Source organism: Chinchilla lanigera, unplaced genomic scaffold (assembly GCF_000276665.1).
Source record: "Chinchilla lanigera isolate Chin_1 unplaced genomic scaffold, ChiLan1.0 scaffold00005, whole genome shotgun sequence".
Lineage (NCBI taxonomy): Eukaryota > Metazoa > Chordata > Mammalia > Rodentia > Chinchillidae > Chinchilla > Chinchilla lanigera.
This window is the reverse complement of record NW_004955406.1, coordinates 23,125,163-23,150,349: the sequence shown is the minus strand read 5'-3', so window position 1 is coordinate 23,150,349 and position 25,187 is coordinate 23,125,163. Positions and strand designations below refer to the sequence as shown.

Here is a 25,187-nt window from a genome sequence, read left to right as displayed (position 1 = left end):
AAATTACAGAGCAATAACAAAACATGAAAAGATACTGGTAAAGTATCTCACAGGTACTCCTTCATATATACAACTGATAAAACTCCACCATCGTGAGGAGGGCCTGAAACATGAGCTGTCTTGCAAGACTGGCAATGCATTTCTGCTGATTCATTTGTAGCACTGTCCCCTGAGACCATCCTTACAAACTTACAGGATGGCCATTCCTGAAATTCATCATCAGTTAGGCCAGCTGCCTTTGCAACATAACTATTTGGGCAAAGGTAAGTGTGTGCGTGGGTGCGTGTGTGTAGGAAGAAGCATATTCTTCATGTCCATCTGAACTTCACTGGGGTCTGATGTAAGTGAATTTCTGGTAAAGAAAAGTCTCTGGGATAATAGCCACGGCAGAGAAAGTGCCAGCGTGGAGGGCCTGGGACCCCTCCCCCAAGCCACTGCTCAGCGGAGTAGGGCCAGATGGGGGTGCGCTTTTGTGATGCAGATTGAACGGGGTGAGGAGGTTAGGGAGCGAGCCCAGCTTCACACCCTCGCCAGAACAGAGCTAATGAGTAGAGAACAGAGCCCGAAGAAGCTGGAAGCCCCGAGGGGGGAGGCTGAGCTGGCGGAAAAATTGCAAAAGATTAGAAAGCAGGAGATTTCGAAGGTAGTCAAAAGAAAGAAGCACAAAAAGCCACAAGAATGGCAGAGGGCTATAGATTCGTGAAGAAGCAGACCTCACTGCGCTGTGCTGTGGTTCATGAATGAGATGCCTCTTTGAGATCTTTCAGATTAGTAAAAATGCAAATAGCTTTTCAGAGATAGCTGGCGTTTCTTTCAACTCCTCGCTGGACTGACTCCTCACTGGCTTTCCGGGTCCTGACTTCACCTGGGTTACACAACTGTTAGAAAGATTTCAGCGGCAGCAAAATCATTAAGAGAAGGACGAAAATGGATGCAGTCATTGTCAGCTCCAGCAATTCCCTGGTATGAGCACTGCCACTGAATTTTTAAAATGGAAAAAAAAAAAAAAAAAACACATCTGAAATATACTTTGTGGTAAAATGACAGTTTCTGCACTTAATGAGAAACATTCACGCCTTGACTCCCACCACAGATCTGAACCAAAGCCGCCGGGACACTGCTGGAGGCTGGGCTCCGAGCTCCTTCCCTGTGACAAGTGTCTTCCCACAAAAACTTCATTCGCATACAACATAAATCGTTTTCGAGTGATAAATATTGCCACGTTATTCTCCCCACTCCCCCCGCCCCCGAGACTAAAGTGTGTTCCAGCCGCCATGGGGAAGAGCTCTTCAGGAATAATGAGTCTGGGGACACCGGGAAGCCCCTGTTCTGTGATAGCTTAATGCTGAGCAGCGCAGTAAATAAGAACACACTGCCACAGCCCTGTAGGACGGAATGAGTCTATTTTAGTAACACATGCTGCTCAATTTGTTTGGAGAAGCTGTTCTGAATACTTCTCCTGGGGGAGAGGGGATGAGGATTCATTCATAAGGACACCTGAGCAGTTCAATTAAGTTCAAATCAAGGGTGGACTCGAAATTTCGAGGTAGGCTCTGTGCAGAGCCTGAGGATGCAGAGCTAATGCAGATGTGATTCTTAAGGACCCTCACCATCCTCTATCTCCGTGTGTATGTGTGAAAGTAAAGTTTTCACTTTGATTGCTTACTCAGTGTACACCTCAATATAGCGCCAGTTTTTAATGGCAAAAAATTGGTTCCTCTGAAACTCCGTAATGCTACAAAGAGCTACCTTTCCTCAGAAGTAGGTAAACAGCCACAAAGAGAAAGAACAAATTTCTAGTAGCATGGCAACTTAAACCACAGAACTCATAGATGTGCAGCTTTTACACTAAAAATGGTACAAACATTTATTAGCTGGTGACAGAGTGAGAAACGGGGAACAAGACATGCACGCCCAAAGGAGTGCTATACATACCATACAAACAAACCAAGTATATCCATGAGGATTTTAAAGGATAATTATAGAAAAGAGAACCAAATATTTTACTTAAATGCTTCTTAGAGATACAGTACATGTATTCTAAAATGTTTTGAAAGAAAGAAATTAAGTAAGTAAGTTAGAGCACTGGTTTTCCAGACATAATTACCTGGCATCTTTTTATGGGTACAAATCAAGTAGGCATTATTGGGTGTGCATTAAAGGGTGTGCAGGTGACCATCTATTTGTAAACTCTTCAGTTTCTTTTTAATTTTAAGGCTTAGTCTCACTAAGTTGCCCAGGACAGGGTAAAACTCTTGGTCCTCCTGCCTCAGCTTCTTAGAGTGCTGTGAATACAGACCTGTACCATGTGGTTCTATTCAAATGTAGATTCAGGCACCTCCAAAGTTCTTAAGGCTGACCTTCCATTCTTGTTTCTCAAAAGGGATGTGAATAGCAAAAAAAGAGCTTCTGAGGCTTTCAATGATTTGAATCAGACATTTTCAACCTACAGCAAAGTATGAAAGGCCCACACAGCCCTATACAAACAGGTCAAAGGAGAAATCCACAGGGTCTTAGCACGTCTTCTCTCCTGCCCTCTTGCTAGAGGAGAGCTACTCTTCTCAGAGGATGCCTAAGGCTAAAGGCCTGAGTTAGGTGAAACCCCAAGGATTTTCTGGAACAGCGAATCCCCCAAGTTTCTCTTAAGTTAGTTAACAACTGATACTGCACCCATAGTACAAAGGAGCCTCTAACCGACTCAAGCCAGTGGGTGAACTCGGCTCCCCACTCCCTGTCAGGACCAGATGGAGTAGCACTGAAGTAGGGAGGCCACGGCGGCACAGGGGTGGTGAGGTATCTGTCAGGTCAGAAGCACAAGAATGCCAGGCTCACTAAGCCCCACTCTAATCGCCCTTCTGCTGCCTGCTCCTTGTCCTGCCCCTTCCAGTTGCCCATGCGACGTTCTTTACTATCTCATCCTCTAAGATCCACCTTTGGTCAGCTTCTCCCCTCCATCTGTGGCGGTGAATCAAATCTCCAAAGATCAGCTTTCTACAAAAAGCTGAGTGGACCTGAAAAGAAGCTTACACATTTACTACATCATCGTACTGACGATTGCTTTCTTCTGTAAGATAGTCCTGGACACAAACAGTGACTTTTGCTGAGAACGCTGCAGGCTACAGATGCTGTAAGGTGGTGATAGTGGTAGTGGCAGAGCACAGAAAAATGAGGGAGTACCTGGGCGTGGTGGTGCACACCTATAATTCCCTGCACTCAGGGGGCTGAGGCAGGAAGATCACTAGTTTGAGGTCAGCTTGGGCTACACAGTGAGTTCAAAGCCAGCCTAAACTACATAGCGAGAACTCGTCTCAAAACAAACAAGCAAGCAAGCAAACAGACAGAAAAATGAATTGCATATTGCCCTTCTTTTTTCTTTCTTTCTTTCTTTTTTTTTAAAAAAAAGGTAATAATGTAAACTGGAAAGGAGATTCACAGTGCAAAATTATCTGGGGGTCTGTTTGCTTCCACAGAAAGTTATGTTTATCTGTGTATCAGTTCTTTCCTCTCACAGGGCATCACTCCTAATAGGAAAGGACGTAGTGAATATACCTGAGGTGAAGAGGATGGTAAGTGGTACCACAGCCCAGAGCAGGTAAGAGACAGAGGAAAGTGGAGCCTGGAATCCCTGGAGGGACAAGAAGATGTGCAGGAATAAGAGACTGTATGGGGGAAGGAAGAGCCACGAGAAGGGAGAAAATAATTATGGGAAGGAAGGTGGAAACAGAATCAGGCTCTCAGGCATCCTGGACCCAGAGTCAATGTACTAAACATAACTGGTTTCTGTGATATAAGACAGAAACAGAAGTGCTTCCATCCCAAGAGATTCTAGAGACCAGGAGCGACTCCTCGTGTGCCACACCCTGCACCTGTGCACCGCTGAGCCCGGGACACTGAAGTAAGAACATCATGGTTAACACTGCTCTTTATGTCCCAGCCAACGTCACACAAATCTGCCTCCAGAAGGTAAAAAAGAAAGTCAAGGGAGAAAATAATGTAGCCATTAACACAGAGTTTCGATTCTGTTAATCCTTCATTTGGTCTTGATGAAGTCTTTCCTTCACCCCACGATGCTAAGCCTGAAAATGTGCTACTGCTTCAGAACATAAAGACCTCACATACTACAAAGCCCTGAGGAGGAGCTTCTGTTGGTACAAACTTCCCCTACCATTCCCATCCTTAAGTGAGAAAGCCAAAGATTAGATGTGCTCTGATGTAGCCCACCCTTAATCCTTCTCCAAAGAAATCCTGACCCCAACCCCACCCACAATCTGCACTTACCCTTAGCCCAGGCCCTCTGTGTCACTTGCTAGGACCACGAACCAGCCTCTAGCTGGCTGCTCGCTTCCACTCCTGACTCCTACAATTTATTCCCTACAGAGCAGCCAGTGTAATCTTTTTTTAAGTTTTTTTTAAGTTCTTGATTGACACATAATAATTGAACACAGTAGGGTGCTATGTGATGTTTTGATACATATATGCCTCGCGTAATGTGTCACATCAGGGTAGTTCACATTTCCACCACTTTGTGGTGAGCCTGTTCAAAGTCCTCCGTTCTATTTTGGAATACACACAATATTATTGTTAGCTATAGTCACCCTGCCGTGCACTGAAATGTCAGATCTTATTACCCTAAGTACAACGTACCTGTTGACCGACCTCTTCCCATTCCATTTGGCTTTAAATTGAAAGCCAGAGTCAGGCCTATGCACTTGAAATCTGTTCCTGACTGCTGCTACGACGTTTAGACAGAATCTAGAGTCTCTGTCTTAGCTATGGGGCCCCAGCCGCCTCCTTGGGTTTATCACCCATTCCTCTGCAGGCACGAGGCCTCAGGCTTCCTCCCTGGAATGTACCAGCCAGCACCCTCTCAGCAATCTGGCCCTGTTGTTCCTCTGCCTGAAACGCTCTGTTCCCAGTGCTCTCATGTCCTTCCTTCAGGTCTCAGTGCAAAGGTCAAAAACTCAGATAGATGTTTTCTGACGAATGAATCTAAAATAGCCATCCTGTCACCCTCTGCTCCCTTTCTATTCTTATCCCGTATGTCCTTCTCCCTGTCTGATCATATATGTCTGTCTCTATTATGCTTCCCTGGCTAACCTGTCAGCATGCAAGCAAAATGGGGGCAGTCATTGTCCTATTATATGTCATATCCCCTAGTAAGACCTAGTTGATAGTATTTGTTCAATAAATACTTCTTGAATGAATAATTGTTGTTTTCAGAGTCCCAGCAGAACTGAAAATATGCTGGTTTTCTTTTACAACTTGGCAGTTTAACAGTTGCATTGACAAAATAGGCAAGCCACTCTCAAGACTCAAGATCTTAAACATTTGTAAACAAAAAGATGTTTCTTGAGTGAAAGAAGGCAATGAGAACTAAAAGATTAATGAAAAATACTGTGGGACACAGCTGACACAATAAATACAAAACAGCGCAACATTAAAAATAAAATCTTCATACATAATTCGGCAATTTCTTCTGTGCTTACAGATCAAAATCAACACTGACGTTTACACAGTGAGGCGAGGATATCTGTAGCTGTAAGGAAATTCAAATACAATTTAGCTTGTCTTGAATAGAGTTTTCAAAATGAAAATGAAACATGGTCTAAATAGAGATTTGTACCTGTGTGGCTTTGCTTTGCAACTAAAGAAATTTCCTAGTTTCACATATGTGCTATTTTAACACTGTGATTTTTTACCTTCACTCTTAATCTTGCACTTTCCATTTTAATAGCCCTCCACATAAGCTTTTGAAAAGAGCTTTTAAATGAAACTTTGAATATCCATATCCACTATAACTTCAAACATGCACTGTCAAGAAGGAAGTGCACTGCAAATACTGTGCTCCTCACAGCCTTAGTCTGTCTTCACCAGCCCCTTCCCCAGCGATGACCATTACACCTACACTTTCATTAGGCAATTTTTAAAAAGCTAACAAGGCTGATATGGTGGTACAGGTCACCTTTTGTCTAGATTTTATTTTATTTTATTTTATTTTATTTTTTTTTTGGTTTTGGTTTTTCTCCGGTACCGGGAACCGAACTCACGACCTTGCGCTTGCCAGGCAGGCACTTTTGCCGCTGAGCTAAATCCCCAGCCCCCTAGATTTTAAAACTGTCTTTTACTGTATATTTCATCATCCCTTTCGAATAACAGATCCAATCTACCTTACCCCTTCTAACACAAACAGAAAATGAATCGTTCATGGCCTAGTTGAAACACACCAATTCAAGTATCACTGGATGAAAGACAAATAGAAAGCCAGTCATTAAAGTGAAGCAGTGATAGGATCCAGCACATATCAAGTTCATGTACTTTGGAAGCTAACGAAGAAAGAAAAAGCTAAAGAAGAAAAAATTTTAAAAACTTTTTATAAGTAAATATTACATTGCAAAGCAATCAACACCTTGGTCAACTCTGGACCGTAAGCTATTAATAGCTGAAAAACTACCATTTTTCTAAAACCAATCTTCAAAACAGTATCATACATAATATTTTCAAGGGTCTCTGACCAGAGAGAATCTGAGACTACACAGGTCAGTGAACTGTCCACAGTCTGAGAGAAGGTAAAGTTAAATCTTTTTCTTTTTCCTATTGGAATGCAAGGCCACAGGATACTAGACAAGCCTGAACTACATCCCAGGCCCCAAACTGAGCTTTTGAACATTAGTATTCAATACTCCCACGACTGTCACGTAGTTCAGTCCTCACTCCCAAGGCAAAGGGACTAAAACACACGGAAGTCTCCTGCAACACTGTCACTTGGTGGAGAATCCAAACCAGAACTTCAACCAAACAGGGAAGGGCTTCCCTACAAACTGGGCTCTTTAGGCCTGTTCAATGCTAGTTTTAATAAAATCCACGATACCTAGCCCACAGAGCTCCAAAAGAGCAATTACGTCCACAAAGATAAACTCATAGTAAAATATCTGAGAAAAACTAAGAAACTGAAACTCAAGTCCCAGAGCAGGAGGGTGGCTCAATTTCACGCTACTAATCTTCAACGCCCTACATCATGCCTCTGCTTTCTGCTTTTCCTAAAGGACCATATGCTTTGAAATGAAGAGTAAGACAAAGACCATTAGCTAAAAATAAATGTAAGGTAGGGGAAGTTATTTCATACCTTTCAATCTGTTCTTAGATCTTAAGCAACCTATTGTGTGCAGGGTTGAAAACAGGCATACTGAAACCACACTGTTCAACCAGCGTACTGCACAGAAGTAAAGCTAGCTTTTTCTGCAGAACCCTGAAGTTCACTGTCATCTTATGATTTCCAGAACAGAGGTTAGCTCTGAGAGGCACCGACCAGGGAAAATGCTACCAGTAACCATTCCTAATAGTTCTGAAAACAAGAGGAATACTAGGGGTATTATTTGAGGTGGCAACAGGAAATTTTATAAAAAGTTTTTCTTCAATTAGAATCTCATCTAAACTGCATTTTATAGCTATACAGATAATGACTTTAAGTTAAGAAAGGACTTATACAGATAAAGTACCAAGACAGTGGTTAAATATACAGATTTGGGAGCCAAAATGATAGAATCATCATTTGTCAAGCTAAAACCTAATGTGCTATGAGGATTAGATGAAGTAATGAATAATAAAACACTTAAAACAGTGGCTGGCACATAAAAAGTACTGAGCAAAGAAGTGCTTTCCAGAAGTTTCCCTAGATCATTCTCCTACAAACAGGACAGGTTCATCTTTATAAAAGCAAAACCTTACTGTAGTATTTTCAAAAGAAATTTATGAAATTAAAAAACCACATCCTTTGGAAAAGGACATATAGAATACTCGGCAAATCTGAAGGAAGCACAAACACTCCCTGGCAATCTGTACCACACCCCGACATGATCATCACGAACCTTTCCAGGTAAATACCTAGAGACTTTGTTTTCTGCTTATATGTATATCCACTGAACACACATTCTTATTTTAATAGATAGAATATATACACATATGAGTTTCATAACCAGCTTTTCCCATTTAACATTAAAACAATGAAGCAAATAAATAGAAAGCTTTTATATAACATCAATTCTAGTAAACTCTGTGGTCTTCATCCTAAAAGTCTGGAGAGTGTTCAATTAATTATTCATTTTAATTTATTGATACGTAATGATCAGATGTAGGTAGATTTCCACTTAGGCTAAGGAGCTCCAGAGTCAGAAATGGCTAAATATTTAGACATGCCTCTAAAATACAGGGGCCCTCTGAATCAGATCTTCCTGGGGCTCAAGTTCCCCAATCCCTAGCAGCAACAGCTGGATCAGGAGGAAGGTCACAATGTGAGGATGTACTGCTGATGTAAAACATGGCCCATCGCATCTGTGTGCTCTTTCTTCAGAGCCCTGAATGTCGCTGTCATCTGATGATTCATGGTGGTAAGGCAGCTCCGAGAGGCAGAGGCCAGGGAAACAGAGCAATCCAGGCCCACGGTGCAGGCCAGGGCCAAAAAGTCCATATATAACAGGGGTCAATAAATCAGTGTTTGATGAGTCAACAACCGAGCAGAGAAAGAAAGAGGCAGGTGATCCAAGGCTTTGTTCTTCCACTAGAGTAGAAGCTCCTGGCACAGAAGAATTGTATCTCGTATATTTTCCTAGTCCCTTACCACAACTAATAGAGTGGTTTCTTTGCCCTGGTCTCAAAAGCACACATTATTCACTGGTTTATTGAGATTTGGGAATTAGGGCTGAATTTCTGATCAGACCTATAAAGCACGACCTGTGTAAACCTAGGCAAGTCACTTAACTTTTTACACCTCCCTCTCCCTCGCGCATATTATTGCCCGGTAAACAACAACTATCATTAGTCCTAACTTCATTAATTATTGAGCAACCATGTATTTGGCACCATGTTACATAGTGATATGTAATTAAATTATATACATCATCTACAAAGAGTTCATTATCAATGATCACAAAATAATGTTATTAACTGAATTCTCCAACCAGGAAAAGTCTTTTTCCCTCATCTCATTTACTCTGCTCCCTATTCCTAATGCAGACATACACTAGTTTTTCCTGTTGCTCACATATCATAGTTCATCTCCTATAACAAAACACTATAACCTGGGTGGCTTACAAATAATAAATTTACTTCTCAAAGGCCAAGAGGCTAGAAAGTCCAAAATCAACGGGGTGGCAGAAGGCACCTTCTTACTGTGTCCTCACACAGTGGAAAAGTCAAGGCAGTCTTTAGGGACTCTTTTAAGGACACTAACTAACCTCATGATGGGAGGAGCCCTCTTGGGACCTACTCGCCTCCCCAAAGACTCTACCTCCTAACACCATCATATTGGGGGTTAGGATTTCAACATATAAATTTTCAAGGGACACAAACATTCAGAACACCAATGGAGATGTCCACTGGTGGATATTTGGGGCCAAGGGACACACAGTATAGCACTTTGCTACATGTTTTCAAATCTCAATTTCCTGCTGAATGATTTCTTCTACATACATATTGTCTTTTTTTTTCAAACAGGGTAAACTCTCTGAGGATAGGCTAATTTTGTTTCTTCTATATCCACCCCCAACAAAAGCATAGCACCTGTTCTGGAACACACCAACGGAAGCTTTCTAACCTTGTAAGTGGCCAATCAACAATCCCTGATTGAACGTTATTACCTTAGGAACACTTAACTGGATGAAACAGTTTTCCTCACTGTTTAGAATGCTGTTATCAGAAACACAATTACACTGTGACACTAATGTATAGTCACAAACTATGCGACTGAAAATAGTTCACAGCTGAAGAATGCTGAGAAGCGGGGATGGGTAAGTGGTAAGCTTTCTGCTGCGGCTTGGAGATGAACATGCCACAGACACCTCACACCGTGTCCCAATCTTCTCCTCTCAAGATGGGTTCAAAGAACCAGGCTTTACCTGCAGCACAAGAGCCTACTCGCCTCTTGAGGCTCCATACATGAATATCTAACATGTGACATATGATATATTGAATAAATTACTTTAGGGTGCCCACATACAATAATGCATGTGCAATAATAAGTAACAGCTACATGTAATCCCACAGGGGTCAGACACCACCCTGTTACACCCTGTCTCAGCTGGATCTATCACGCTTTAATGATAACACAGCTCAACACACTTGCAAGACCGTGTTCTCCAATTACTACCTAAGGGCCCACAATTATCTAACCTGTGGTGAAGCTGGCTGCTTAAGGAATTAGCATCAAATCCACTGAATGATCTGTCTAATGTTTTCCTAATGTTCAGCCAACTTTCACACAGCTAACATGATTCTTGTACAGTCTGTGTAAACTTTTCGGTGTTGTGGAAAAAAATTTACAATGTAAAATTTCAAAATGTTCACGACTCCTTCCCTAATGTTTTTCTGGTTATGTCTCCACTGGTTTGGTCAAGCTTCCCTGGCTCTCCGTGGCATATTGTCCTTCAGCCTAAAACTCCTTGCCAAGCTCAGTTGTTCATTCCGCTCTTCATCTTTCAGGACTCAGGAGAGAGTTTAACCAGGCTTTTTATGGTCATCCCCTACTCCTGCAGGAAGAGATTCTGCATTACTGCCGTAGGCTCCTGACACTTTGTGTTAAGATGCCCACCTAGGGTTCCTTTATCAGTCCCTTATAGGCAGAGGCTCAGATGCCTAGCATGGTGCCTAAGGCATACAAGGCAGTCAGCAAGTGTTTCACAGACCGAAGTGAAATGCTCGGTTTTTAAATCAACCATTGGGCACCGGGGATCAGACCCCATCTGTCTACCTGGGCAAACATACCTATCAATCGGATCCCTGTTACCTTGAGGCTGTTTCTACTGATAGAGCTTTCTCCTAGGGGAGGAATGTCAAATTGCATTGAAAACAGAACCGAAGCTCTTCTGAAAATGGAAACATTGAAATTATATTTATCAAAATAAATAGCTGCACTGAATGATAAATCTTAACTATAAAAGTTTCAAGTCAGGTAGAACTATACAAAGAAGACATTAAGAATTGCTCAAAGCTTCAACCCAGAGTGACTGCTATGCCTAATATTTTGGTGGACTGACTTTCAAACATTTCTTTTATGCACTCATATAGAATTTTACATATATTTTAAACAAATAAAATTTACAAATAAGATATACTGTGTAAAATCCCTTTACTTTTTAAATTTACTAATACATTGCCGACTTCTTTCCATATCAGTGGAGTACCTTAATCATTAATGGCTCTACCTCATGGACACCTCAACATGAGAAAGACCCTTGGGCACACAGGTTTGTACCACACACAGGTGGTCCAATTATTTCCTGATCAGAAATTCCTCAAGGTACTACTCTGGAGCAAAAGGCATTCTCATTTAAATTTGTAGTATCTATTACTATTTTGTGCTCCAGGACAACTGTTCTGGCTTGACATTTCCCAAGTATAACATGAGCCAGACTTGTTCTTGCCCAATGTGAGGGGTGAAAACTATTTTGTTTTGATTTGTTATTTTTGTGTGTGCATATGGGAGGATGGGGTTTGGTGTGTTTACTTCATTACTGAGAAGTTGATTTTTTTCTATGTTTACTGGCTTTTTGTATGCTTTGTTTTTTAAACTGCCTGGTCACAAAATTTATCCATTTTTCAGTTGGAGTATTCATTCCCTATAGATTTAAAAGGATCTTTTCATATTAGTCACACTTATGTTATTTGCTACAAATATTGGCCTTAGTTTGACATTTGTCTTTTATCTTAATCTATGGTGGTTTGTCTGGTTTTTGCTATGCAGAGTTTAGATTTTTATGTAGTCAAATTTATCGACCATTTTTCACGGCACTGAATTTTGTAGCATTATGTTTCAGAAGCAAAGTAAGATAATAAAACTTGTCTGTATTTTTATATTTCTGTATTTATATAGTTTCATATTCTATAGTTAAATTTTTAGAATACTCTGAAAAAAGTTCTAATATGGAGGGATAAATTGAGGAATTCAATTTTAACATGATGACCCACTGAATATGTTTGAAGAGTAAAATGTGGATTGAAATCTGTCTAATTTGTACATCTTTTTATTTCAGTTAGTTAGAAATGCATCTACTCAATTACACTCACTGGGGTCATCATCAGTGTCTGCTGCCTCTTGGCTTCTCTGTGGCGGTTCATGAAGAAATATGACTCCTTCCACAGATATCCCCTCTCTGTGTGACACACATGACAGTTGGAAAACCCTGGGAAACACCATACTCATGCACATGTACGCATGCATACCCACTTATGTATCAATTTACATTTGATAAATAAAAAATCTATTCGTTAACCTCTGTGGTGGGGATTTTAAAACCACACACATTCATAGAAATATAGCATAATATTGTATTCACTAATATAATATATATTATATCCTAAATCATTAACCTTTGATCCCCGCCTCCTGGTTCTGGGGATTGAGCCCAATGCCTTTACACTGAACTACTACATACCCAGCCTTTTTTGTTTCACTTTTTATTTTTGAGACAGGGTCTTATTAGGTCAAGAAGTTACACAAGCTGGGCTTGAACCTACAATGCTCCTGCATCAACCTCCTAGAGTTCTGGGATTATAGGCATGCACCACCACACCTGGCTCCTTTCACCTTTTTTAAAGACACACACCTTCTACAGAATAGATGCTTGGTTAGGTCAAAAGAGAAAAAGAACCAACCAGAGTAACACAAATATTTTAAAATTCAAAATAAAAAGATAAGGGCTATGTATATAATTATTGATAGAGTCAGAACTATCCATGTGTAACAAACTGTGCACTACCCCCCATATAATCAGAAAAGACCAATTAACCATTTTCACAAGTTGCAGCAACACAGGTCAGAGGCCTGTGCATCTCTGATCTCTGGGCTGACGATATGATGATGATGATAATAATAATGGGAGTTCACTCAGGGCTTATGTGCCCCTACATGGTTTGCTAAGGCTTTCCCACACACTAGTGCATCTGAGTCTCACAATAGCCATATGAAGGCAGCCAATTACTAGCATTCTCTACACCGGACAGAGGGGGATACTGAGGCAAAGCAGCCTCAGAAATTTGCCAAGGCTACATGTTTGTGAGTAGCTGAGCCATATTTGAAACCAATTTGCCAAATTTCAGGCCTGTACAGTTACCATGACACTGTATTTCAGGTCCACTGAAAATAGCCCTAATTACCACAACAGTTTCCAGACATCCTCATTTAAAAGCAGAGGCTGAGCTTAAGCAGCCAGTTAACAATTACTTCCCCAAGAGTCCTAGGCAAGGATGGGCTGGTTCAGAATTGATCGCACTGACAGAGACCTTACTCCTGAAAAGGGGTTAAGAGTCACCATCCTCAAGTCTAGCCATAATCACCTCTTCAGTTAAGTGAACTGGGATGGTTTTACCCCCAGCTTACTTCTATTAAGTGGGACAATGATGATAATAACTGCATTTGAAAAAGCCTGAGAGGCTATAAAGAATGGGTTCAACAGCTGCATTTTTGATGCCAGATAATAATTCAGGGGTGAAGGAAATAGCCACACAGAAGCCCTTGGACGCAGAAGGTGAGAGCTGTGCTTACAAGGGAGAGCTGGTGCCAGATGGGGGCTGCCACGCGGTCCTTGCTGTCATACCAGCAGGATTCCAGGAAAAGCACTGTTTTAAATTCTAAATTCTGTGATGTCACTCTGGAGAAAATAACTCTGGGGAGAATCGCTAGAGATAAAGAAACCCTCCCACAATCACTGATGAGTCACTTTGAGAACATCCCCAGCAACCCAACAGCCCATGCAGGCAGCCCCCATCCCGAGTTGTTCACTAAATGATGGCAGAAAGCTGGGTGGCAATCAGTAGCTCCTTCAGGGCCTTCTCCAGGGCCAAGATCACTTTCATTTCCGGCCTGAAGCTCCAGGCAGCTACAGGAACAACAGGCTTCCACAAGGCCCAGAGAGACACTGAGGGGAACCTTAAGCGAGTCCCAGGGCCCAGCCAACCAGACCCAGCAGTGGGTGCTTAGAACTCGCAAGCTCCCTCAGCTTGCAGTCTGGGTGCTCGGCAGCACCCTGAGACAAATGGTCCTATGTTCCATGACACCAGTTGCCAAATGAAGTAAAACTAACCCTTGGATCTTTTTTCCCCCCTTTTTAATATAGAATTTAAAAACATTTCTCGACCTTTGTCATAGGAAAAACATATCCGGGTTGAAATTTCAACTAGCTTTATCTCACCTAGACCAATCTTGAGATCAAAGCAGCATCTGCACTGTATATATTTTTTGTGGTAGTTGAGCGGGGCAAGAGTGAAGAGGCTGGACCAGTTCCCTCCGGCAAATCTACTCACACTTATGACTGCTGCTTGGGTGCTAAGGATGCACCAGGCACTGTCCCGAGAGCTCTCCTATGTTAATTCATTTGTTCCTGCACAAAGCTCCATGTTACAGATGTGGAATAGATAGGGCTAAGTTGCTTATCACAGACATCACAAGTATTGAAGCTGGTATCAATACTGCTCTGGTAACAGAGAACTCATCGTTCTTCATTACCTGCTCCTGGACATGCTGTCTCACCTCTGCTGTCAAGTAAGCACCTATGAGAATGGCCCAGAAACCTCACCCCAAAGGAAAAGAAATGCATACATTCTGGGCACTTTATCTGTGTCAGTCATGGGCTAAGCACTTTTATTTAGAAAACACACATGTAAAGCTCTTGGATGAGGTAGACTGACATCTGTAATTTCCTGGCCCCATATGCACTACTAACCATTAATATTCTGAAGTTCAGCTCAAGACACCAGAGTCTTCTATGCCTACATCAGGTCCATGTTCCTTACTTATTCTGACTTAAAAATTTTTACCTCTTAGGAGCTAAGATCTGGCCCCATCACAAACCCACCAAACACTTCTGTTCTTTGCATTCCTTACTATCCCTGAAGACTCCTTGAGCACAAGAAAAGGGAAAGATTTCCACTCTGAGGAAATCACAAAGATTTCCACTTGAGGAAATCACAACTTCAAAGTTAATACAAGGTCCCTTACTCAGTGCCTTGGTTACTTTTCTCTCGTTGCTGAGACAAAATACCTGATGCCCAGAATTAAAGAAGGAAAGGTTTATTTACCTCACAGTTTGTGGGGGTTTCAGTCCATACTCGGCTGGCTCCAAGATAAAGTGGCACATGGCAGAGGGCAACAGTTCATGGCAGCAGAAGACAGCAAAAGCAGCAAGGTCAAAAAGGGAGGAGCAGCAGAGAGAGCAAGCCTCTTTCCCTCCCTCACATTGTATGCAAGCTACAGGCCCCAGGGCGGGTGTAGCACTCACACCCATAATCCCAGCATTGGACCATGGATCAGTCATAAACTCTGGCAGCCTGCACCCAAGACTGCATGAGCCTTTTGGGGGGATATCTAGACACAAACCATAACACTCAACAAAAAAGTTCTATTACAGACAGCTAAAGACTGCCAACAGTACGGAGAGGAGCAAGTCAGAGAGCTTGTTCCTTCTCATAGGTCAAACCATCTCCCAATCCCTGCAACTTTATCCCTGGTGCAATCTTTATCCCCTAAAACAGGCTCTGGCTATGTACAGCACTGGCCCACCCACAGACAGTCAGAGCAGAAAATGCTCTGCGGCCACGCCCTGATGTTTTTCTCTTAGAAATGAGTAGCAAGCAAACTCTGCAGTGGAAACAAGAAGAAAATTCTGATACCACAACCACCACCACTCAGTGACTCAAAACATCATGGTGCAAGAGCAATATAATGTGAGCTAGGTGTGTACTACTTTTATCATTTTTTATTTAAATAAAAAGCAAGTGAAAATAATATTAATAATATATTTCACTTAACCTGATATACCCAAATCCTTTCAACATGTGATCAATAACGAAATTATTGAGTTATTTTACATTTTTTTTTTCTATATTAACTCTTCATTTTGCTTGGAATTAAAAAGTACTTTTTACACTTACAGCATATTTCAGTTAGGTCACATTGCACACATGTGGCATCTGCATTGCCCAGCACAGGCAAACATTCTTTGTGCTACTGTCTTACAGGCACAGATTTTTTAATCTTTACAAGTCAGAAACTGTTAGAGGAATGAACAATATATCATTACCTTGTCTCCAACTGTTTTCAATTTAGGAACATGTCTTATTTATTTTCTCTTTTAACTTTCACTAGAACCCTGTGAAATTGGCCCCTTTTGTATGCTCTCAGTTTATGTCCAGCCAAGGATCAGAACTTGACTGAAGCCATATAGAAATAAAACCCAAATGAGAGAGTAAAGCCAAGTTCCTACTTGCTCTCCTGTTGCTCAGTCTTACGTCATCATTCCAAAAGAATCTGCTGTAATAATTTACACACCTCCATTCCAAGGGGTGTTAATAAACGTCAGACCCTTATGGTCTGTAAGTCAGACTCATCAGCAAAGGACAGGGTATGAAAAACACTGCAAAGGTGGGTATAAGCCATCTTCAGATAGTGTGAACGTTGATTAAGGATTTGGTATTTTATTGGTGAAGGACTAAGCACAAACACAAAGTTCTGGAGCAGAAGTTTTAAGATCAACAGAGGAATACTTTAGAAAAATCCATCTGAGAGTGGTACAAAAATGAAGTTTGTAAAACAAACAAAAGGCAAAGAAGTAAATAAACAAAGAAGTCTACTGGGTGAGGAAAGTAATGCTGAGAGGAGAGGATAAGATCAGGACACTGCAATCCCCTGGATGATGGGTGCTAATAAACTACAAGTTGGGGGAAAGCGATGTAGGGAGGAGAAGGTAAGACCCCAAGAGTGTGGAACTAGCTCCAAAGTCAAAAGTGACTGAAATTTAAAACATTGTTGGAAGGACAGGAATAGAAAATGTGCAAATAGAAAAGTCAATATATCTGAATTAGTCTCTCCCCTTTTGGGTAGACTGAAGAGGAGATAATGATCTCAGGTTTTTTTTTTTTTTTTTTTTTTTGGTTTTTCTCCGGTACCGGGAACCGAACTCACGACCTTGCACTTGCCAGGCAGGCGCTTTTGCCGCTGAGCTAAATCCCCAGCCCCTGATCTCAGGTTTTGACATGTTAATTTCCCTAATAAGGCCTGAATCTGTTCTAGGGACCTACTTTCACATTCTAAGTGAACGTTGAAAGAAATCAAGCAAGCACAAGGTTTTTCTTAGAACTTGCTTAACTAGCTCATGATAACCTGAACCTGTTGGTCATTTATTTTTTGCAAGCTGGTCTTGGCTATTTGTTCCATTGTCCTCTCAATGACCTCTGCAGATCTGCTGACCACTATTCACATCTGCTCTAATTACTGAGGGGAGAAAAATTCCAATAAGGAGATGAAGCTTCTGGTTAGGATTTGACTTCCTAAAAAAGCTATGTAAGGCAGAACTTCAGATCTGAAAGTTTTTATGCTTCAACATTTAAAGCAAAAGAAAAATGGGCATTTCTCAGCAATGGCCTCCTACATTTCTTGAAATCTAGGAGTTGAGATGCCCATTTGTCACTTAAGCCTTGATGAAATGTTCTAGAGAAGCTCTGTTACACACATGTGGAGATTTACAGTGGTTGGTCTCCTAAGTAACCCCAGTATCATGGAGACCAAACTGCTTCAAAGAAACAAAAATTACTATTTGTACAAAGACATCAAGTATAACAGTACTCCAGCACGCCTTCAAAAACTATGAAATTAACACCTTTCGGAAAGGAATTGAATGTGTGTGCATGTATTCACGCTCAGAGACATATACTTCAGAGCCATCCCCAAATATGCCGCCCTTCACAGATTCTGTCAAATCTTTAACAATATGTTGTAGTAACATTTTCAAAATATTTTAAAACATTCAGCTTTTAAAAAGTGAACGTAGCCACTTTATTCAGTGGAAAATATGTACAGGTTGGAATGTAATCCAATGACAGGATTGCAATTGCCTCTCCCATGGGCTCTGGCATTGATTCTGCAAAATCTTCCCCTCCCTCTCGGCATATACTCAGAGGTGAGGTGTCTCTGCTGCCTGGGCACAAGCCCAGCTGTTGCTCTGATCAACAAAATGCAGCAAAAGTGACATTCCTAGACTTTACAGCCCAGATTTTAAGAAGCTAGGCAGCTCCCACTTTCTCTCTTTGACCATGTTAGGGTTTATATCTAGTTATTCCCCAAAGTCGCATGTGCTCGTAGGCAGGTGATTGGATTTTGGAAGGCAATTGGATTATGGGGACTTAGAGGTAAGTTGCTATTAAAGCACGGGATTTAGCCCAGAAGTGGCAGGTCCCGGGGGCATGGCCTGGAAGGGTTTCTCTCTCTCTCAGGTCCTCTCTTTGCTCCTCAGCTTCACAGACAGCAAGATGGGAGCAGCTTTCCTCCACCCAGCCCCTTCCCCGGTGCTGCTTTGGTCCTGGGGCCAGCAGACTGGACTAAAACCTCTGTAAAACTTCAGCCAAAATAAAACCCTCCTCCTTTAAATTGCACGTGTCAAGCATCGTGTCCCAGAGACAAGTAAAGTAAGATAGACTATAAGCACTGTGTGAAGAATTTGGCTACCCAGTTGAGAAGAGAGGTCTTCTGGGTATAGGTCTGACGGCAGCTTGAATAGCTGAATCCAACTGAGATCCCAGTTAAATGCAGCTGCATGACTGAGCCCAGGGGAGAAGAGCACATGAACCTCAGGCATCCCATAAAACTGAGACACTTAATAATACTCACTACTGTTTCAAGACACTAAGTCTGAGATCATATATTATGCAAGTATAGGTCCCTGAAATAATAGGTGACAAAAGATAGCAAATGCTTTATAATGAGCCAGACTTATCATTCATCTGCTACCATGTGTGATCACCTTGGGATTCTGTGAACTTCTCTTTGTAAATTAAGTAGAGTAACATAGACAGGATCTTCTCTTGTCATATTTAAACTCTGTCATTCAGTAATGTCTAAGGTACTGGCATTTATCTTGCCACTGAATTCTTGCAGTTCTGGCCTCAGAATATGGAAGGGCTAGAAATTATACCTTCCTTGATTGGTGAACCTCTTTCTACCCTTGCTTTATTGAACACTATACCACAACCTTAAAAATGTTTATGCTAGAAAGTCTAACAATGTAATGGAGTAGTAATACTTCAATGAGTACTAGGGGGATAAATAAAATTTAGCAGAGACCTCAACTACAATTTATAGGTATAGACTCATGGAGCCGAAGACACAGCAAGGAGTAGGTAGTGTTGGGGTACACTGATTACCCCTGATCCTTGACCCTCCCTGACTTCATTCCCTTACAGTGAATTCCCTATGCTCAGAGCATACTCTTTTGCCTCCTGATCTTGGGGTTGTTCATGGATCTGCTTTGGCTAGTGAAATGTAGGTGGCTGCAATGGTGTGCCAGCTCTAAGTCCACTCTTAAGAGGCATCATGTGCGTGGCTTGCACTCTGGTCCTTCTGTGGAAGGAGAGTCTTCCCTCACAGACAAGTGGGATAGTGCCACCCTGGCTGACTCACCGACTCATGAGCAAGAAAAAAGTGCTCACTGTTGAATGTCACTGAGGTTGTGAGGTTGCCTAGTATCTGCAACAGCTGACTGGTACAAGGCTCCTTTAGTAGATGTTAACATCTACAGAACATACACAGTACATTAGAATAGAGGCTTCCTGGCTATAGAAGTTGTAACTCAACTTGGAAATGAATGGTTTGGTGGTCTCATTGTTAAACAGAATATGAATACAAAACTCTTTACTGGACATCACTGAAACCTGCTCTTACAGTCTAAGATTATCTTTCTAAAGATTATACTTTGGTATTCAAAGTTTTCTGTAATTAACCCTAACTTCATTTTCTCCCATTTATATTCCATTCAAACTGGATTATTTATAATTCCTGAAAACGTCATGTAGGCTTTCTTCATCTAGTTCTTTCTTATATCTTTCATCCAACAGGTTTAAATTCGTACAGCCCTTTAACACCAAGTCCAGATGTCATCTCTATAGGAAATTTGCTCTGATTCTGATTTTTAAGTCAGACTGTCCACCCCCTGATTCTTATCATGATGTATGTTTTTTCCTCTTCAGGTGTTTGGCTTATTCTGCCTCATAACGCTTCCTTACCCACTCATAAAGTCCTAGACAGCAAGGTTTATGCATTATTTACCTCTGTAATCACCACAGCATTCAGCAAAAGCCCTCACACACAAAATTCAGCATTAAAGAATGAGTAAGCAGTCAGGCACAGTGGTGCACTCCTGTAATTCCAGCACTCTGAGAGGATGAGGCAAGAAGACTGCAAGTCTGAACTAGCCTGAGCAATGGAAAGGCTCACTGGAATAAGAGATGCAGATGCTGTCCCTTGATACCCATGCAGTCTTGGCCCTCCCAGTCTCTCCAATGCTTCAGCCTCCAGATACACAAAATCAGAGTGGCGCATATTTCACAGAATTGTAAAAATTCAACATGAAAATGAATGTCAATGCCTCATGGTATTTGATGTACGGTGGCAGCTCCATACAAAGGAGCTCTCTTATAAAAATGATAATGTCACAGAACATCCCATAGAAGCTAGTTTAAGAAAATTCTTCATGTTAGATTATTTTCCCTTAGAAGTTAAGCACTTGAGAGTGACAATAAGGATTATAATTCTGATTAGCTGTTTTCCCACGTATTATGGTGGCAATAACCTGGATTTCTAGTTTGATTAAGATGTTCATATGTCCATTAATTTTCTACATACTTCTAAACTTTATAGGCAGTCAGCATAAGAGACAAATTTGTTCCAGGCAAAAAAGTTAATGCTTAATTTTTTAAATCAATTTTGCATGCCTGTATATGGTAATCTCAACAACTACTTTGAAGAAAACAATATGCAATATAACAACCATTGTTGATTTCCTATCTTGTTTTGAAATTCTGTATTGTTTTTAATGTTAAGTTTTTTTATTCTCTTTAAAAAACACGTCTCTGTAAAACAAAATAAAACAAGACCTTTCTTCTCATTTATATTAGTCCATTTTAACAAAACATTTTGCAGCATTCCTGATTCTTCACCAGGGGACTAGAATCATCATTATAATGAATCAAAAGCTAAGACCATACGAACAATAGACTAATTTGACACTAAGTGACTGAATGATGCAACTCAATGTAAACATTATCTCAATGCGCTTCCTTACCTAGCAAGAGAGAAAGGAATTTTGTATAAATAAAAAGCCCATACAAATGTCAACTCATAGATGTTATTGCTAAAGTCATTCAGCAAAAACAGTCTCATCTGCTGGAACTAAATGGAATTGTGTGTACACAGCCACACTTCATCAGAGCAATAACTAATCTTTTCCTCTTTTTTTTGAGACAGGGTCTCACTATGTACTTCAGACTGGTCTTAAACTCACTATGCAGCCCAGGCTGGCCTCAAACTCGAAGTGATCCTCCTGCCTCAGCCTCCCAAGTGCTGGGATTACAGCCATGCACCACTGCAGCCAGCACAATAGTTGATCTTTTAAGCAACAAACTCAGGATCAGGAGTCTCTAGGACGCGTAAATAGCTTGATGCAGGGAATGACCTAGACTTCATGCATATCCACAAGGAAGGTTTAGCAGTTAGTGGTTCCCTGGAGGGCCCAGGCTGACCACAGGGGCAACTGTCATCCTACCCAATGACTATTGCTCAAGGAATGAAAATCTAGGGTTGTCAGAGCTTCTGAAGAAATCTGGGGTTTTATGTGAAATGTCATTAATTTTAAAGGTTGCCTTGCTTTTTAGCTTATAGTTCTTTGAGGTGAAAATGTATTTGTAGGCCAGATATGACTGAATTGGAAGCTGTGACCTTTGCACCAGACGTTCTAAAGCCACACTGAGCCATCATAGAGAACTTTTCAGATGATTCTTAAATTAACTGTATTTGTAGTTTTAATATAATGAATACTTCATTTTATTAATTCTAAAATATACCTCACTACCTTCTGTATAAATGCTAGATCAGCCCACTTTTGGCCCCTGTTCAGTCTTATAGCTCTCTCCAACCAGGAGACCCCATGGCCACTGCCCCACACACTCATGACCTTGTATTTAAATCTCACTGGTTCTTTAAGGCTTGGTTTAAATCCAAACTCTGGAATAAGACCTCCACGATCCTTCTCAAAGTACCCTACAAGGGCAACCAAAATATACTGTAAACATTTAAATTAAAATTAATTATACTAAAAGATACATTTTCATTAATCCCCTTAGAACTCGCCCTTCACTTCAAACACACTTATTCCACTGCTCTTGTCACTTTCTGAAATGGTTCTGGAAGTTCTTTCATGAACGTCTTTATAAGGTATGGTGAAAATTATGGTGAATGCTGCTGCTGCGTGCCATCCAACAGAAAGGCAGCCTCATAAAAAACATTATGGATCCATCTTATTCACCAGATCTGGCACTATGTGACTTCTGGCTCTTCCCCAAAGTCAAGATGACCATTCATGAAGGCTCAACTAGAGACACTCCCAGAAGGAGGCTTCCAGAACTGCTTCAAAAAGTGCCTACGACCACAAGATAAGTGTGTTTAAAATGAGCAGAAGTATTTTGAGGGGATTAATGGCAATGGTCTTGTACTGTAATTAACTTTTTCAAAATTTAAACAACCATTCTATTTTTAATCACACTTTGTATATACAAATCATGATGAAAATTATCCAGCTTAAAAGCTTTGCATTGATTTCTATCAGGTCTCCTCACCCATTTTACCCAATGGTATAAGAAGACACCAATCACTCACTACAGCTCTTCACTGTTAAAAACATCAAAGCCCTGCAACTAATAGGTCAAGAAGAAAGTGTGAGACCATAATGTTAAGTGAAATAAATCAGACACACAAGCATAAATACAGCATGGTTTTTCTTATACAGAAACCCAAAGTGTAAAAGGGGCAGGATGGAGGATATGTGATAGGAAGTAGAGAACAGATTCTGCTCAAATGGGCATCAGCCAAGAAAGGGAAGCAGTGAGGAGGGAGGGGAGAGGGAGGAGAAGAAAAAGGAAGAGAGATGTGTTATGTGCATGCATGAACTCCCCACAATGAATGTAATCACTGTGTACTGCAAATGTTTGGGTACCGGGAATTGAGCTCAGGCAGGCACTGTACTGCTGAGCTATCTTCCCGGCCCGCAAAGGGACAATAATAAAAAAACTAAAACTGAAAAAAAAAAAAAAAGGAAAGGAAAAGGACAATGTGACAGCACTCACCGCCAAACACATCTCCGTTCTGGTAGTTTCTCCCTTTCTGGGCTTCCTCTTCATTTTGAACAGTGGCAACATGCTTGGCGGAGGCACAGCCCATAGTCTCATTCGGTCAGCTTCAGCCGGGCTGAACTGCAAATCATCTCTACAGACACGGAGACATTGTTTGCTTCTTTAAACACGGAGAAAATCTACCTTGCTGTTGAGTCAGTCAAGCTGTGTGCGCCTGCAAGAACAGAAAGCTGAATCAGGACGGGTGACCCCAGCAAAACCGGGGCCTTGTGATGGCTGTGTGTGCTGTGAGCAGCGGAGCGCTAGACAGGGAGTTCCACATGATCCGCGGCACTGGCCTCCTGACTCGGGCCGAAGAATGAGATGCAGAAAGGCCATCCTTACCTGATTCCCACTCAAAAAGCAAGATCAGAAGGCATGCCCCCACACTACACACGGCTGAGGGGGAACTTTATAAAGAGATTCAAAACTTACATATTTATTTACTCCAGTACATACTGGAGCACTACTACTTGCAACACAAACAGGCAATGTGCTTATAGGTTTGCTAATGTTCTGGAATCTCAAAAACCTTTCAAGTAAGCAAAGCACTTTCATGTGAGATCCACCCAGTTCAGGGGGCTGAGAAAAGTTTCTCTTCTTCCTCCATGCTACCCTGTGGGCCAGCTCGTCCAGCCCCTGGAAACTTTCAGGCAGAGGGAGCCTTCCTCCTTACAGTGAGGAACGGGCTAGTTTATATATTTCTGGATGGGGCTGAAAATAATTTGATATTTCACCTGTGGTGACAGTGTTTTGCAAGACAAAGGAAGGAGATGGGACGAGCTCTTAAATTACTTTTGTTCAGTTTCTGCTTAGCTAGCTGGATGTTTTAAGGATCAAGTGGAAAAGGAAGAAAAGGAATATAAAGAAAAATTCGTAGGAATGTGAAGAATATTCCTACATAGGAATGTTCATAGGAATGTTCATAGGGATATGAAGAAAAGCAGAAGAGTAGTCATCTGCCTCTTGACAGGACCTCTGTGCTTCTATGGGCCTTTCATAGAGGCAGAAGTATTGATGGATACACCACAAGGAGATTACGCTCAAATTGACTAGAACAGATTTACCTTTCCCTGCTATACCCAGGGTGGCTCCCCAAATTCTCAGTTTGCTCAGTCCAACATACTCATCTTTGTCTTATATTTTCATCATCCTTATATAGCTATTCCAGTCCTATAGATGATATATTACAGTCTTGTAGATGTTTCCTTTGAAATATCTCTCCTATCCACTCCTCCCTCTCCACCCATCCTACCATAACACAGCCCCGATCCTCAGGGGCAAGGAACCATCAAGCCTCTTTTAACCTTCATGAACACCCACATCCCACCATTCCCCACTACGCACAACTGATGTCTCTCAAGTCTCACACACAGCACTTCCAGAACACAGCAGTAGCTCTCTCTTCCCGCAGGACTGCTGACCCTACACCCTGCTTCCAAGAGCCCAGAGCCCATGTGTGCATGTGGAAATCTACTGATGTAAATGATAAGATCTCAGCAAAGAGTTTTTCAAATATGCCTAACCACTCTAATAGAGAAACAAAGGCAACAATCTCAAATTAAGCCAAGCAAATGCAAACTGCAGTAAGTACTGAGTATATCCATGTCTATTTAAGTCCCCTGACTATTCTCTATCACTGGTTATATTAAGTTTTAACAGAAAGAATGTATAAGTTTGGTTGGAGAAATTTTGCAAAGCAGGAAGATTTTTTTTCTCTAGTTCAGTGATGGCAAACTTTGCAGGGTTTTTAACATAACAAAGAACAGGCTGTGGCATGCATGCCATAATTTCACCGCCACTGCTATGTTTATATCTTCTTTACACACTAGGTAACCTCATGTGAATACATTTCCATCTTTCTGTATGAAACCCAGGCCTACAGATGTATGCACATGCACACACACACACACACACACACACACACACACACACACGGCTATTATTTGGCAGTAATGTCTTTATAGCTACAGTATTCCCCTTTGATG

At 41.4% G+C, this 25,187-nt stretch overlaps 1 protein-coding gene across 3 annotated transcripts in view; it reads right to left on the bottom strand.

Annotated features, from left to right (window-relative positions):
* Positions 1–23,374, bottom strand: part of LOC102003313 (chromosome unknown open reading frame, human C1orf21) — a 130,641-nt gene extending 107,267 nt beyond the window's left edge. For 2 of the 3 annotated variants that reach the window (XM_005375052.1, XM_005375054.2), the window contains exon 1: positions 23,155–23,374. In XM_005375052.1, coding sequence (XP_005375109.1) covers positions 23,155–23,248 — 94 coding nt within the window. In that variant the 5' untranslated portion in view covers positions 23,249–23,374. Of the gene's footprint in view, positions 1–13,534; positions 13,598–23,154 lie in introns of those variants that run through there. The other variant, XM_013521592.1, reaches the window with a different exon arrangement.
* Positions 23,375–25,187: the final 1,813 nt, after the last annotated feature.